Consider the following 17,903-nt stretch of genomic DNA (forward strand, 5'->3'; position numbering starts at 1 on the left):
AAAGTGGCTCTTACAGTGGCTCTTACAGTGTCTCTTACAGTGTCTCTTACAGTGGCTCTTAAAGTGGCTCTTATAGTGTCTCTTACAGTGTCTCTTACAGTGGCTCTTACAGTGGCTCTTAAAGTGGCTCTTATAGTGGCTCTTACAGTGGCTCTTACAGTGTCTCTTATAGTGGCTCTTACAGTGTCTCTTACAGTGTCTCTTACAGTGGCTCTTACAGTGGCTCTTAAAGTGGCTTATAGTGGCTCTTACAGTGGCTCTTACAGTGTCTCTTACAGTGTCTCTTACAGTGGCTCTTAAAGTGGCTCTTAAAGTGGCTCTTACAGTGGCTCTTACAGTGTCTCTTACAGTGTCTCTTACAGTGGCTCTTAAAGTGGCTCTTATAGTGTCTCTTACAGTGTCTCTTACAGTGGCTCTTACAGTGGCTCTTAAAGTGGCTCTTATAGTGGCTCTTACAGTGGCTCTTACAGTGTCTCTTACAGTGGCTCTTACAGTGGCTCTTAAAGTGGCTCTTAAAGTGGCTCTTACAGTGGCTCTTACAGTGGCTCTTACAGTGGCTTTTATAGTGGCTCTTACAGTGGCTCTTACAGTGGCTCTTACAGTGGCTCTTACAGTGGCTCTTACAGTGGCTCTTACAGTGGCTCTTACAGTGGCTTTTACAGTGGCTCTTACAGTGGCTCTTACAGTGGCTCCCCCCAGCTCAGGGGTCACGATCCTCACTATGACATGGAGCCCCTTTAATGTATGTTCACATCACATTTGACTTCACGAGCACGGCTTCTGCAGCTCGTCAGTGTCATGGACCAGGAGGAGACGTGTTCTAAAGCAGAACATTGCCACGCTCTTCTCCTCCTCCCTTTCTCACCCCTCCCCCTTCTCTTTTCTCTCGCTTTCTCTCTCCCCTCTCTCTCTCCCCTCCCCCTCGCGCCCTCTCTCTCCTCCTTCCCTTCCTCCCTCTCCCCTCCCTTCCCCTCGCTCCCTCTCTCCCCTCTCTCTCCTCCTTCCCTCTCCCTCCCCCTCGCTCCCTCTCTCTCCCCTCTCCCTCCCCCTCTCTCTCTCCCCTCACCTCCCTCCCTCTATCTCTCTCTCTCTCCCTCACTTCTCACTCTCTCTCCCTTCCCCTTGCTCCTTCTCTCTCTCCCCTCTCTCTCCTCCCCCCCTCTCCCTACCCCTCCCTCTCTCTCCCCCTCTCTCTCTCCTCCCTCCCTCTCTCTCTCCCCTCTCCTCCCCCTCTTCGCTCCCTCTCTCCCTCCCCCTCGCTCCTCTCTCCACTCTCCTCCCTCCCCCTATCTCTCATCTCTCTCTCTCTCCCTCCTCCCCCCCTCTCCTCCCCCTCGCACACCTCTGAGCTGGCACAGGCCCTGGCGTGTGTGGGGCGGCTGCTGCGTGGCGAGCCTGCCCTCTGTCATTCACGCAGAGCCGCCCTGTCCAACTGTCACTTCCTGACAGGACCATAATCAATCTCTTTATTAACTGCTCTGCTGCCGACCACCACCACCACCGAGAGGGGGAGAGAGCGGGGGAGAGAAAGGGTGAGGGAGGAGAGCGGAGAGAGTACAGAGGAGAGTCGAGTTTGGAAAATGCTGGATTGATTAATTCTGCAAATTTGTATTTAAAGTGATTAAAAAGTCTAAGGCCACGACAGCAGCCAAACATGAACGATCAACACTAAAGATTCACCTTTAAGATATTTGTTTCTGTTGTAAAAATAAGAACTGAAGAAAGAAGAAATTAAGAAACAAACATTTAAGTTGCACTGGAGTATGAAATGCGGTTGCAAGTGTGAAAATAACAAGTAATATCACATATAAGTCACTCCGGAGTATAAGTATATAAGTATAAATATAAGTCGCACCCCGGCCAAAACGATGAAAAATGGTGCAACTTATAGTCCGAAAAATACGGTAATTTGCACTGGAGTATGAAATGCAGTTGTAAGTGTGAAAACAACAAATAATATCACATATAAGTCGCTCCGGAGTATAAGTATATAAGTATAAACATAAGTATAAATCGCACCCTGGTCAAAACTATGAAAAATTGTGCAACTTATTGTCCGGAAAATACGGTACAATAGGTTTTAAAATAACTCTTTTGATCTTTAACATCTTCTTTTTCATTTCAGTTTTTGCTACATTTGTTTTTTTTTTGGCGTAATTCACTTTGACAAAAACTGACAACAATCAGAAAGAAATCAGATTACTCTCATCAGATGTAACAGTTTACGAGACCTTTCAATAACCTGATAAGCTCCAGAAATCAGATAATGATCAGATTTTTGCTGTGAAACATTACACTTTGTTGTAATGTTTTCTTTATTTGCCTAAAAGGACTAAAGTCAGTTGCAGCAGACGCGTTATTCCCGTTGAAAGAGCCGCGGTGTGAGTGCAGTCATAATCAGAGGAGCCCGGTCCACACTCCAGACCTGCTGCTGAGGCTGTGGATGCTTTCTGGGACGCTGGGCTTTCCTGACAGCATCACACCCGTCGTCACGGTGATAATTTATGAGGCGGGAACCGGCATCAGTGATTCTGGCCCCGGCTCAACTCTGCCGTGTCCCACCGTGTCCTCTGCTCCTCCCCGTGTCCCCGCGGCTTCTTTTCAAGACTTAAGGCCAAAATGATTCCCCTGACAGTTTTTGAATTAAAGTTTATTTTTGCACCAAAGTAATTAATGTGTTCTGGTTGAATCACGAGCCAACAAAGTGACAGTTATGATTCGAATTTACTGAGGAAAAAAATATATATCATGGTGTTGTTTTTGTTTGTTTCATAAAATGGTCTGTGCTGTTTTTCAAGAATTTCAAGATGATTTTAATCTGATAACAAACTCTTTTTTTTTTTAATTCTGCGCATTTGTCAAATTGCACATCAATGATATACACAAACAAAAAACATTGTACCGTATTTTCCGGACTATAAGTCACACTGGAGTATAAGTCGCACCAGCCAAAAAATGCATTATAGAGAAGAAAAAAAAACATATATAAGTTGCACTGGAGTATAAGTTGCACCAGGCAAAAAATGCATAATAGAGAAGAAAAAAACATATATAAGTCGCACTGGAGTATAAGTCGCACCAGCCAAAAAATGCATAATAGAGAAGAAAAAAACATATATAAGTGGCACTGGAGTATGAAATGTGGTTGCAAGTGTAAAAATAACAAATAATATCACATATAAGTCGCTCCGGAGTTTAAGTATATAAGTATAAGTCGCACCGAGGCCAAAACTATGAAAAAAGGTGCAACTTATAGTCCGGAAAATACGGTATTTGGTATTTTTTAGTTCTTTCCAATAAATAATAATGCCATGCTTCATTTACTGTGTGTAGGGGAAAAACAACAACTTTGTCTTGGTATGAAAATGTTTTGGCGTGTGTACTTTTTAAAATATCTTTCCACAATATTTCCACAATTTCACATTTTGTCTCATTCAGGAAATAGAGACAGATCAAACTATTCGGAGAAAAGTCCCTCCATAAAAGTTTATTAGAGCGTTTAATCACAGATGCAGTAACTCAGATTGATGAGATCGCTCGTTTCAAAAGATTAACACGGAAAAGATTTGGTCCCATAACTGCCACACCTGAAGATGAATGTTACACTTTTGTGCCAAAATGAGAATTTGAATTTTGTTCAAGTTTATAAAAGTTTTGACGATCATATGTTGTTTTGGTCTGTTGAACGTTGAAGTACTCGTCCTTTAGCGGTCAACGGTGCGACTTGATATTTTCGTTGTGTCCTCGGGCAAGACACGTCACCAACCTCGACTGCGCGATCGTGATTGTTGGTGGTTCGGTCCATTGGCGCAGATCGGCGGCCTCGTCTGTCTGCCCCAGGGCGACAGTGGCTTCAGATGTAACTGGGAGTGAATTAATTACCGTATTTTCCGGACTAAGTCGCACCAGCCAAAAAAATTATAATAGAGAAAAAAAAAACATATATAAGTCGCACTGGAGTATGAAATGTGGTTGCAAGTGTGAAAATAACAAATCATATCACATATAAGTCGCTCCGGAGTATAAGTATATAAGTATAAGTCACACCCCGGCCAAAACTATGAAAAAGGGTGCGACTTATAGTCCGGAAAATACGGTATGTAACTTTGAGCATCCTGAAAAGAACATTTTAAGTTGGGCTAAAAATGTGTGATAAATTAATCGCAACTGATTGATTATTGAAATAACTGTCAGCTAATATAGAAGACGGTATGACAACAAACAAAAATAAAAGTAACTATAGAATTAAAGAAGACCAAATGAGTCTTTTCGGATTAATTTAGTAACTGAATACCATATTTTCCGTACTATAAGGCGCACATTAAAGCCTTTAATTTTCTCAAAAAAACGACCTTATAATCCCGTGCGCCTTATATATGGGTTAATTCTGGTCATGCTTACTGACCTCGAAGCAATTTTGTGTGGTACACGTTTTGTTTTGCTTAATGCGCCTTATAGTCCGGTAAGACTTATATATGAAAAATGATCGAAAATAGACCATTCATTGACAATGCGCCTTATAATCCAGTGCGCCTTATAGTGCGGAAAATACGGTAAATTGTTATCTGGTCAGTACAACATGCCATGTGCTGAGATAAGTGGTTTCGTGAGCAGCAATTACACTAAAATGACACAGGAAATGTATAAAATATCAAAGTTTTAGATATAAGTATTGTTTTGTCTGTTAGATTAACTTAAGCAAACATCGTTCTCACTTTATCTGGGTCAAATGGTGTAAAGAAATATTTACGTGTCTTTCATGATCTAAAAAACAGTTGATCGAATATTTTTTTTTTGATTAGCAAAATAAGTGTTAGCTAAACTCCACTTTATTGTTGTGTTATTTTTCAGGACGAGTTCATGATGGAGACGCAGATAAGCCTACGGTCCGAAATCGCCCGGCGCTGTCATGCCAACGCCAGCCGCCTCCCGACAATCCGAGAGACGTTCACGTGTGCGGAGGAGGAAACACGTCCACGCGACAACTCCCCTGCAAGCTGAAGAAAAAATATATATAAACTACTTTCATAAAAGCCCAAAAGTGAACAAACGGCTAACCTTGTAGACCACCTGAGAACGCCGCTCAGTCACAGACACGGCAGCGCCCCCCAAACAGCTGATGGGAGATATATGCGAATAATAATTCTATGGCAAATAATGATAACCATAAAACTCCAAATCCGGGTAATAAAAGGGAGAGTAGCGCTCCCTTGATGGAGAGACGGCCTCCCCGCTGTTTGCCGCTTAATGTCCCCGCCGCGCCGCTCGCCATTTTCCCGTAAAGCAATTTCGCGAGCCCACTCCAGACGTGAATCACCCAGAAATGAAGCTCCCCGCTCTCCCGTCACCTGACAATAGTTACTCCGCTGTCTGCCTACGTGTTTGTTTGCGCTCCATCATCACCTAATGTTTTGTGGGACATTGCTCTGTGCCGTCGTTACGGAGACAGAGACCTGGAGAACGAGCAGAGTTTTCAATTTCATTTGTCAAGCTCGCGATATGAAAATGGACTTTTACGGCTAAGTGCGGGGGATCTTCGTCAAAGTGCAGTGGACGTTTGCGTGGTTTTAGTCGAGAGGTTGGTTTAATGCGAGTTATTTTGAATGTCAATCATAAAAAGAAAAGACATATAATAGAAAATAAAAAGACATCGTGAGCTGCTCTGCTTGTCTTTCTGTTTAAACATTAGTATTTGATGGTGATGTAGCTCATATTTCAGAGGCAAGAGCGACGTTTTGCCGTCACTGGAATGCTAACGACAACTAGCGTGCTAACTTAACAATAATCAATCAATCTTTATTCGTAGAGCCCCGTACGACGCTCAAGGTGACCGAAGTGCTTCACAATAAACACACTCACACGCTCACAGTGGCAGCGCGAAATGGGGAGAGAGAGGGTAGACATTCATCAAACGGTCGAGGCTGAGAACCAAGCCCGCAACAAAGCAGTAGCAATCACACATGTGCACCACCTTAAACTACTGCACCGCTGGTAAGTACGATATGATGCTTTTTATGGTATTTTCCGGACTAAAAGTCGCCCTTTTTTTCATAGTTTTGGCCGAGGTGCGACTTATACTCATATTTATACTTATATACTATACACGGAGCAACTTATGTGATATTATTTGTTATTTTCACACTTGCAACCGCATTTCATACTCCAGTGCGACGTATGTATATTTTTTTTCTTCTCTATTATGCATTTTTTGACTGGTGCGACTTATACTCCAGTGCGACTTATAGTCCGGAAAATACGGTAATTAAATGCACACAGTGGTCTCATTAAGGACCCTAAGAACAGCTTTACATTGGATCTAAAATACCAGGTTAAAAATGCACTACGATGCAATACATTTGTTTTTTAATAGTAATTTCTGGATACATACAGTTACTTACATACTTACAGTTTTCACATGTTCCCAATCCTAAACTAAACCCAAACCTAATCCTTTCCTAACTTTAACCATTACCCTAAACGTCATAACTTTGACTGACCAATCATAGCAGACTCTCTAGCATTTACCCATTCAAAAGATATAACATTTTGATGAAGTGTGCTATTGCTACAACAACAGGACGACCAATAGAGTGTCGTGAGATTTTAGATAAGAAAGTTCTAAATACCATTACCATTTTATTTTTTTGTCTAATAATGTTGACAAAGGCGAGCAACGCAAACACAATGTAGATTTGCTGCTGCTCGTACCGCGTTTACCTCTCGTACCGTTCAAATCCCCGATGCTCTAATTCCCATCGAGTTCTCGCCCCGGTCCACAAAGATTTTCCACATCTTTGGACTTGGTGTGTCATCCCGTCGCGAGGCCTATTATTGGCGTCCCGCTAAAATATGCAGTGCCTGGGCTGAACCTGTGAACTCCCCGGTGGAGGGAGCAGCGTGTGCGTCCGCGGGGCACGGATAAACATACCCCGACCTGTGAACGATCCGTGATTGACAGGTGAGACCAGACGAGCGCGTCGTAACGGGGGACATCTCGGTTTTCTCCACGGGACCTGAGAATCGCACCTCGACACGCCCCCCCCCCCCGCCGCCCGCCACTGTCTACCTGCCCCCCCCGGCCTCCCCAGGTGACAGCCCGATGCCCCCCGGCTTGTGAAGCGGGAGGAGACGAGGGTGGATTCTGTGGATTGAGGGCAGGGAGCAGACTGGCAGCAGCAGGTAGCGCCCGATGTGACTGTAGCGAGCCCCGTGACTCAAGTCAACTGCAGCTGATGGTTCTTCTGCCATTACCTTCCACACGCTCTCATCCGCCCACGTAGTTTAATCACCTTTTTTTAATGTTTTTATTCCAAGGTACACTATGTAACTTCTCTGGTGGATGTTCCGCCACCTGCTTGCGCGGTCTGGCGTGGGTGAAAATGTCGATTCATTAGGAAATGCCACTTTTTCATGATGGATTATGTGTATTTTATGCACATCTACTTCAAGTTAAGTCACAATCGAGTCTTGATGGAGGTGGTTGACATGGCAACGTCCCAGAAAAGCAAAGGGATTGTTTTGTGGATGTTAAAATACAACAGAGGGCGCTAGCGTCGTAGCATTTAGCCTGAAGCTACCACTGGCATTCTTGGTTATTTATAGCAATTTGGGCTTCGTGCTCTCCCATCCGCCTTTTCACAAATCCCACAAATCCCACAAATACCTTACCTTAATATCCATTCAATAAATACACTCCAACTTTTTTGTCAACAGTGCATTATTCTGAATTCTTGGCTCCTCGCGCTCCACCTCCGATCATAACCAATGCGGTAGCGGCGGCTGCCAACCTCGCTCACCTCCAGCCAAGGCGGTCCAGCCCCGAGCCCCCGATTCAGCCTCCTCTGCCCCAGCCTCCTCCAGCCTCCTCCAGCCTGCAGGACCTGAACCACATCCAGGGCTGATGGCAGCGGCAAAGAGGCAGATGCCTGGGCAGTGGGAGCAGGGCAGTGTCGGCGAGAGGACCGCGGCTACTTCATCATAGTTAGGAGCGAGTGTGGGCAAGGCATGAATATCACCAAGTGCACTTCAACCCAACTTTTTCCTGCTGAACATTTAACGCGAGTATGCTGGGACACAACTTAAAGGTGTACCATGCAAGTTTTCTGGTGTGTGGAGTGTATATTCTCCATGGAGATGTTACCGAAATGCTCCACTGAATAAAACTAGCTCTGTGGCTAAGCAGATAAGAAACTAAGCATTTTACCAATAAAAAGACATGTCATTGTAAAATTGCGTGTAAAATCATGGACATTAACAATGTTTTGACCAATAATGAACGAATATAAGTTTGAAATAAAAGCAGATTACATATTTCTCAGGTAGTGTCTTTTCAACGAGAAAAGTTACAAAGTACACCTATAACCCTTTTAATTTATTTTAAAAAACAAATTCACCGTAGATAACTTACTATAATTTATTGTTGTAGTTGGTGGTTCTTATCCCCCTCATCCAGTTCTAATCTTGTTGTATCATGTCGGTGATAGTACGGTTTGTGGTGGTCAGTGAGGCCTTTTGTGCACAAAGTTTGATGTCGATTAGTCTGCCCCAGGGCGACTGTAGTAAACGCTCACATTTATAAAGCACATTTCTACCTTTAAGGCTCTCAAAGGACTTTACCACACACCACAGTTTGGGCACATGGGGCAAGTCAGGTTAAAGGTCCCATATCATGCAAAACTCGACTTTTCAGAGCTTTTAACTCGACTTTTCAGAGCTTTTAACTCGACTTTTCAGAGCTTTTAACTCGACTTTTCAGAGCTTTTAACCTTCTTACAGTGCTATTGGTGCCTCATATATGTGCTCAAAGCGTTTTTTTGATTGAGTCCTGAAGTCTTTAGCTAGAGAACAGTCTCTATCCTTCCCCTCGGGTGAGCACACGACAGCTAGGACCAAACCACCAACCAGGAGCGGGATTCGAACCTTCAACCTACCGAGAAGTGAACGATACATACAATTTTCCTAACTTATTACATACTCTACCAATCAGCTGCAACTTCCCCCAAATGTAATTCCTCCAATATCTCTCCAAATGCTACAAGATCTAGTTGGATATGTTCAATCTAAAGGTCATCCTCAAATGTACTCGCTAGGAATCACGCCGCCGCAAATCCACCTGTTCCTCATTTAAACACATGTAAAACCAAACATACAAATGATAACTTTGCGCGTTTAAACTTCCTCCTGCAACTCAGCATCACCCGACGGACAACTTCTCGTATAGCGCTACCCACGGCGGCGGCGGCCTCCTTCTGTCCCTTCGGGTGGAAGACGAGACGAGGAGGTGAAGTTTGTCTGCGCGCCGATGTAAGGAATAGGTCGCGGGCGTTGGTTGCAATCACTCATCTCTGCCTGACATTACGGCTGAGCAATTAGGCGGGACAGTTGTGTACTTTACTAATGAACAATGGTTGAACGCTCCCTCCCGCGCCGCTCCCATCCATCACCCAGGCTTTTTTTTTCTTTCTTTCTTCCCCTCCGCTCGCCCACTGTAGGCAAAGCCGCACTTGGCTGGCGCGCCCGCACACTCGCCCTGCTGTTGCCGGGCTGCTGGAGGTGCTTTGATGAGTTCCTGGCCGGTGCTCTCAGCCTCCCCGCTGCACGTGTGGCTGCCTCTCCTCCTCCTCCCCGCTCTCCGTCTTTTCCCCCTTGTCAACACGATCCCTCGCTCCATCCGTTGTGAGTCCCAACCCGGCGGGAGGCTATCCGCCCCTCGCCGAGTCCTCTGGGTGCTCTCTGCGTCTCCTCTGCCTCCCCACCCCACCCCACCGCTTCCCTCCATCCCCCCCTCGGCACGTGTACGAGTTTGTCTTTGGGCGACACGCAGGACCTTTGTATTGTGGAAGCGCTTCTCCAAAACCAAAGTGAAATCGGAGATGCTACCGGTATTTTCTGGAGTATAAGTCGCACTGTGCTGTTTTTCAAGAATTTCAAGATGATTTTAATCTGATAACAAACTTTCTTTTTTTTTAATTCTGCACATTTGTCAATTTGCATGTCAATGATCTACACAAACAAAAAACATTGTACCGTATTTTCCGGAATATAAGTCGCACTGGAGTATAAGTCGCACCAGCCAAAAAATGCATAATAGAGAAGAAAAAAACATATATAAGTTGTACTGGAGTATAAGTCGCACCAGCCAAAAAATGCATAATAGAGAAGAAAAAAACATATATAAGTTGTACTGGAGTATAAGTCGCACCAGCCAAAAAATGCATAATAGAGAAGAAAAAAACATATATAAGTCACATTGGAGTATGAAATGCGGTTGCAAGTGTGAAAATAACAACTAATATCACATATAAGTCGCTCCGTACAATAAGTATATAAGTATAGATATAAGTATAAGTCGCACCCCGGCCAAAACTATGAAAAAAGGTGCCACTTATAGTCCGGAAAATACGGTACATAGTTTAACAACTCTTCCAGTAACAATCAAGGCGACCATGTACATTTGTGCCCAGAAGGCTATTTAGGGTCAGTGAACACATGAAGTTTCAAGAGTGTCCCTGTTGATTTGTTCGAGACCGTAGCTATTTGCTAACAAAGGTACTAAGTGTGGAAAAAAATGAAAAAATGCTACGTCACTTCACATTTGTTTAGCCAAAAATGCTATTGTTGTACATCAAAAGCATGTCAGTTGATGGCGTTGACTGGCTAACATTCTGGTGAGAGTCTGTCCACTTCTTGAGCAATATCATCGGGAGCCATTCCAGACGCACAATGGGTGCTACACACATCAATCTGACATTAGCCGGGTTTTGAGGCCTTGGCATTGACTGCATCGTGTTCTTAGAGCTACACACTGAACATAAATATCTGAAATCTGAGTAGAAACCAGAACAACCACGTCGTTTTTCGTCTAGTCTTGAAATTGCACCTGAAATTAAAGTCACAGCAAATAACTCTTCAATGTTTGTGTTATTTCATTTGTTAATCTTCCAACTACTTATCTGGAGGTCAAAGAGTACCTAAAATATGGAATACAAAGCAGGAAACCCATGCACGAGCGTACTTAAAAGACGTCCACACACATAGAAGTAATGTAGTCAATCAGCCTCGGGATTTAACACCATTAAGAGAAGTTAAACTCCCTTCGAATACATAAATGTGCATAATTACATTCATTCGTTTGCTTAAAATATTGACTAAAACTTTGGAGATATAATAACTGTGTCAAATCCCCGCGGCGTAAACGAGTCCGGTTTAACACTGCTTTGAGTTCATCGTGCTCGTGCGCATTTATTCTCGGCAGTGAAGGTTCAAAAAACACCAAAAAACAGCTTCAAACCGAGGCAACACTTTCACTCTGGGGACCTCCTCTTGCCCGTATGGGAACCTACACTAAATATACTCTCTTCCTGCCCGCTACAGTCGACTGGCATAATAAGCCAAGATGTATGTTTGCTAACAGACTTTTCCTCTCCTTGTTACAAGCCAAGAAGCTGCTGATACTCATTAGGGGCGAGAGGAGGAAGGCCGGGGCGCTCCTCTTCCTCTCCCTCTTCCTGCTCGTCGGAATGACACGTGCCCATTCATTACGGTGGAAATAAGGAATGAAGGAAGCGGCGGTGGAGAGGGAGAGCGAGTGTCTACGGGGCTCTTGTGACCGTGCCAGGACCGAGCAGACGACAGCAGTGGAAAGTGGTGGAAGTGGTAGCGGGGTTTGTTGCGGGTTGCCGCGGGCGCTCGCCGGAGTTAGAGGCTAGAGAGACGAGTGAAAGCGGCGGCGATGGGGACTTGGCTGGAGTTTAAAGAGAGAAGGTGTCGGCGCACTCCGGGCGGGCTCCAGGTACGCCGCGTGCGTTTCGCCGCGTTTGTGCCAGGAAGTAGGAGGTGACACTTGACAGGAAGTGGCAAACAGTGAAGGGGAGGGGCTGTTAAAAGGTAATCGCGAGTAACACTTTGTAATCAGTCACTGGGGACGTGTAAGTCGAAGTAATCAGATTGTGCCCAATGAGGAGATCAGATTTTTTTGAGAAATCTGAAAACTGCTGTTGACACATGTATTTTAGAAAACAAAGAACCGTATCTTCCGGAGTCGCATCTGCCAAAAAAATGCATAATAGAGAAGAAAAAAACATATATAAGTCGCACTGGAGAATGAAATGCGGTTGAAGTGAAAATAACAAATAATATCACATATAAGTTGCTCCGGAGTCTAAGTATTCAAGTATAAATATAAGTATAAGTCACACCCTGGCCAAAACTATGAAAAATGTGCAACTTATTGTCCGGAAAATACGGTACAAAAGGTTTTAAAATAACTCTTTCGATCTTGAACATTTTCTCTTTCATTTCAGTTTTTGCTGCTTTTTCTTTTGTGCATAATTCACTATATCAAAACCTGACAACAATCAGAAAGAAATCAGATTACTCTAATCAGATGTAACAGGTTACGTGACCTTTCAATAACATGATAAGCTCCAGAAATCAGATCATGATCAGATTTTTTTGCTGTGAAACATAGACAATTTAGAAAAAAAAAAAAGAAAAAAAACACCTAAAAATGTATAAACAAAAATAACTCGGACACTTGTTAAAATAAATGTATTTTATTTGGTAATCAGGACCAAAATATACTCAATTCAGTTAATGATGTGTATTATATTGTAAAAAAAATCCTCAATTATTGTCCTATTTGAGTTTTATATTTATTTATTTATTTTTTACCGAACCACACCCAAAAATCCCCCATAATACATCATAATCTTCTCTTTTCTCAGTGTTCCTCTGCCTGGACTCACCACACCAAAGCTTTACTGTTGCCTGTAGCATTTATGTATCTATATAATGACCATGGAAAAAAAAGAGACATTGTCAATATAATTATGGCTCGTCTTGTTTAAACACTAGGCCATTAGAGGCTGTAGTGACAAAAATAACAGACAAACAGCACAGAAAGATGAAGTTATATTGATGTTTTCAGTAGCAGTAATGTTCAACTATATCACGAAACACTATATTCCACTCATCGCCTCTGGAAGAACCTAAAGAAATCCAGCTTCTCCTTCACCTCGACACCTGCCGCAGCCATTTTCAAACATTTACATTAAAAGTAGGTGAGGCGTCTGGCGGCTTTCGGCAGCTCCGCCCGCCTTTAATCAATGAGAACCTTTTTATTTTTTTTATTTTTTTTACCTCCGGAGAGCCAGCAAAGCCCAAGATAAATATTGGCAGAAAAGAAAAAATGTGCCGTCCTCCCCAATTGAGAGGGGACATAATGATATTCAAAAGGAGAGACCCCCCGCTGAGATGCAAGGCAAACTGTTCCTAAGCAACAAAACACATTTTCACTCTCTCGGTCTTTTGGTTGCGAGGATTTTTTTGTTTTTCTTATTTTTTGCGGTGTGGTGGAGGGATATATATGTGCAGGCCTTTCTCCCTAAACGACATAAAGCTCGGTATAAATGTCCCGGGCGCATTACCGTAAGTTCGGGGAAAGCGGCGCAGGTGCGACGCCAGCTTGGCCCCGGCGTTGTGAGCGCGCATGTCCCGGCCTGATTTGCGCGTCGGCGGGATTAAGGGGGTGTTAGGAAAGAGTGACCAGCATGAGTCCAAGTGGATTGAGTTTGGATGCGAGAGGCTTTACTGGGGGGCCATGCCGCATGATGTGCCGGAGATCAGACGCGAGCTCGCGGACAGTGTTAAAGGTGCATTAAAGGGACGTGTCGGACAATATACTGTAGGACACGTTATAATGGTGAGCTGCTACTGTGTACTTTGTCGGACTTGGATTAATGGACATATTTCAAACAAAAAACATAATTTAATCACCCATTGTACTGTTCACATTCTGCATTACATATATCAATTCAACTGTAAATGTGTGTACATTATAAGCCTATTTATTTATTTATTTTTAATCTTATAGCCTATTTTTTTATTTTGTATCCATCCATCCATCCATTTTCTACCGCTTGTTCCCTTTCGGGGTCACGGGTGACTGGAGCCTATCCCAGTGACTTCGGGCCAACACAGAGACATAGACATTACAGACAGTTCATGCTCACATCCCTTCACTAGGGCCAATTTAGAGTCACCAATTTTACCTAACACATGCATGTCTTTGGACGGTGGGAGGAGCCGGAGAACCCGGAGAGAACCAACGGTAACACGGGGAGAACATGCAGACTCCACCCAGAGAGATCCTTTATTCCTAAATTCTTTTTGACTTATATAGATTTTTTTCTTTTTATCATTGTTCATTATTTTATGTTGCACCGATTGATAACGACAATAAACTTTTTCTGATTCTGATTCTAAAACAATCTTTCTTGTAGCACTTTATAAAAGCTGCACCTTAAATAGCCTTACTTTAATTCATAATGAAGAAATTGTTTATTAAGAATGATTCTGGCTTAGTAACTACTTAATTAAGAGCTATTATGATATGAATTAAGTAGTTACTAAGCCTGAATTATTCTTAACATGAATGGGACAAGATCTCGTGGGGTAAAATTGCCATAAAAAGACCATAAATACGTGACAAATTTTAGTTTTATCCTGTGTATTTACATTTGGCTTGGACAAAGTTACTCTTCTTGAGAACTACAATGACAGAAAAAATATAAATGTTAAAAAATACAAAAATGTGAAGACAAAATTGTGAGCTGAACCACACAATTTATTTATTTATAACAAACGATCTTGGACCAAATCTCATCTTGTGGGAATTGTATCTCATCCCACCTGTAATTCTTCATAAATTATTAGTTCATATATGTTAATTTCGTATTAAATCCAGTAAAAGTGTATAAAGCGTTGTCATAATTCTTACTAACCTGGCAGGATGCTGTATGTCTCTGAAAACAGACTTCTCAAAACAGGTAAAATGATAAATCTACTACAAATTAGCATCTGCCACATGCAAAATCCATATTGTAAAGACGATGTCGCGCCCTCTAAAGAAGTTATGGTGGTTTATGTGTCGGTCATCTCTCATTTTTGGCCTTTAAAGGATCAACAATCACTTTTTCAGCCTAAAGAAATACATTTCTAAGTTGATTCTTGACTATTGTGAGCAAAGCAAAGTAATGTCCTGACTATCTGTGCATTTTCACAACAGAGTCAGTGTCTTTCCCCCTGTTATACGGCAAGTTTACTGTCAGTTTGCAAGTTTGGCCTTAGTCTATAATTGTAATAAGTAAAAACGGCAGTGATTTCTATTTCATCCGGATCGTCACTTAAATCCAAAGTCTCAGATCTTTGGTCGGACAGACAAAATCCCCTTTTACCCGCTCATTATCGGGCTTTATGGTGCAACAGTGGAACGGCGGCGCGTCGACATTGGAGATGCTAAACACAGAGAATGAATCTATCAAGAAGATGAAGCCAAAACGAGCTGATCAAAGCCTGGCCCAGACATGAGGCTCTATAGTCATTAAAGTTTGCATGAAACAGACGTAAAGCGCGGCTGTGATACAAGATACAACACTGACACTCAGTGGTGGACACGGGACACGACGTCTTTGATTTGTATTTTTATTATTGCACAATAGGAAAAGCATACATCTCTGTACAAATATCTCACTGAATGTAGAATAGTTGTTTTAATTGGAGTTTGAGTCGTTCTGAATACATTTTCTGGCACAAAGAATACTGTTAAAACATGTAGTTATTTAATTATTAACTGTTCAGGGTCCACCAACTGAGGCGACCACACTCAAAATGAGAACACTCATTACGGCTGTAATGTTTAATCGCAATAGTTGTGACTAGTCGACTATTAAAGTAATTGTATTTTGATCATCGTAATTGTTAACTGGACTAATACAGCGAAACACACCTTTTATAGCAAAGACCGAATCAAAATGGCAAAAAAGTTTAAACAAATTCAGAGTTTCAGCTATAATACAGTTTATTTCGTAAGCTTTCAATTAGCATAATGTTTACCTTTATTTATGTCTTTAACAAATCTCAATGCTTCATAGAAATAATGGTTTGACAAGTTAAGTATTCAAAAAAAATATTGCTGACTATTCATTCATTCATTCATCTTCGACTGGAGCCTATCCCAGTGACTTTGGGCCTTAGGCGGGGTAAAGCTGACTACTGGACCGTTAATTCTAGTGCTATTTAGCTGCAGCCGTCAATACAGGTTTTTCCAAGGCAGTTTTCTTTAAAAGCAATAAAAAGCTGCTGTAATTGTAATTACATTTCATTTAAAATACATTTAACTTCATACTGTGCTACGTTCCAGAAAAGTTAACGTTACTTATACCGCTTTTCCATCAAGCCGTATTTAAAAAAGCCCATTTAAAAACCAGCTGGAACTGAAGCGGTTCTTCAGGTGGAATACTAAACATTAACGTCACATTTATAGTCGGCACTTTCAAACTTAGTAATGGAGAAAACAAAATAAAGTCAAACAAACTAAAGCATTAACTGAAATACAACAGGGATCAGTTAGGAGAAAGAAAAAAAACACATCACAAATGCTAACTGCTGGCTAGTAAACAATATGTTACTATGGCAACAGACACAAGCCCTTATTTGGTGGGAAAAATGAGCTGGCACAGAAGCAGCTCTGACCCAGCACCTTTAAATGTGTATTACTGTGTATTTTAGCAAGCAAAGTACAAGTCGCTCCGGTTTATACCTTTTTTTACCAGCCAAAAAATGCATAATAGAGAAGAAAAAAACACATATAAGTCGCACTGGAGTATAAGTAGCATTTTTGGGGGAAATGTGAATAGGTGTACGTATGCTAACGCTAACACCTTCAGCTACATGAGGCACAGACAGAACTGTGGTAAGTGTCTGGTATGTTAACGTAACATATGAACAGTTATTCAGATAACTATAGCATAAAGAACATGCTAACAAGTTTAGCAAAGCATCAGTTTTACCCCAAATCACTAAATCCATTGAATTCTTCTTCCTCTGTGTCACTTCTAAACAACTCCACAAACTCCAGAGGTAGAGGAAGTGCAGATTCTTCTTCTGCGTCGCTTAGAGCCTAGAGCGCCCTCTTGTGAAATGCTGTTGCCAGTGTGAAAATAACAAATAATACCACATATAAGAGTATAACTTATAGTCCGGAAAATACGGTAATCAGTCACATGGCAATTTACCCCTTTTGCCACAGATGCCCGTCCTATCGATTGTAACTGGAGTGGCCATGAAGTGTGTTGCCCAGGTACACAACAACAACAACAACAACAACAACAACAACAACAACAACAAGAACAACTGCGTGCCACCTCACGTGAACCGCAGCCATCACAGCGACACGCTCCGCCGGTTCAGACAATATTACAGCGCAAATTAAAGCACTTATTCGTCACATGTTTTGGCCATAATAATTACATTAACGCCTGAGTGTGTCTTAAAAGCTTTGTGTTGCGTTTGCACCTGAGCTTTTTAAATTGACTTTGCAGCGTTTTGCGTCACAATGCGTCCCAAACAAACCGGACTAATTTCCCCGTGTGGCGATTAGGAACGTACCACGAAATAATTTCCCCTTCGGTAACGGCCAATTATGTTTACTTTGGCGTGGAGCGCGGTGGCATGAGAGGGCCACAAATTGGGCACCATTTGTAAGATTCGTCCTTCCTGGATATCCGATGCCAAAATCCGAGCAATTATGACCCGAGCATGTCTACTTCGGAGTTTACCAAGTTCATTTAGCAAATTAACTTCCTAATTAGCTCTTGGCTTCGCTCGCAGTTTGGTTTTGTGTTTTAGGGCGCTTTTAAGTCATGGCCGGCACACGGGAGTCCAAACCGAGCCGCCGGCGACTGCGACAGGGGCCGAGAACGAGCCGCGCACCAAATTGGGGCTAATCAACATCCCAGCGTGAGCCAGGGGCATGATGGGAAGTCTCGGAAAGAGCTCAGGGAAGGATGCAGTGTTGACTTCTGCTTTATTTTTAATTGTAAAGAAAGAAAAGAAAAGATAGT

At 42.5% G+C, this 17,903-nt stretch overlaps 1 protein-coding gene across 1 annotated transcript in view; it reads left to right on the forward strand.

Moving 5' to 3' along the window:
- Positions 1-5,486, forward strand: part of LOC140370654 (protein phosphatase 1 regulatory subunit 37) — a 99,277-nt gene extending 93,791 nt beyond the window's left edge. Inside the window, exon 11 of the mRNA XM_072457852.1 lies at positions 4,852-5,486. Coding sequence (XP_072313953.1) covers positions 4,852-5,001 — 150 coding nt within the window. The 3' untranslated portion in view covers positions 5,002-5,486. The remainder of the gene's footprint in view (positions 1-4,851) is intronic.
- Positions 5,487-17,903: the final 12,417 nt, after the last annotated feature.

The sequence above is a fragment of the Eucyclogobius newberryi genome, unplaced genomic scaffold, assembly GCF_026437365.1.
Source record: "Eucyclogobius newberryi isolate DKJ021-1_F unplaced genomic scaffold, fEucNew1.0.hap1 SCAF_21, whole genome shotgun sequence".
NCBI classification, from domain to species: Eukaryota; Metazoa; Chordata; class Actinopteri; order Gobiiformes; family Gobiidae; genus Eucyclogobius; species Eucyclogobius newberryi.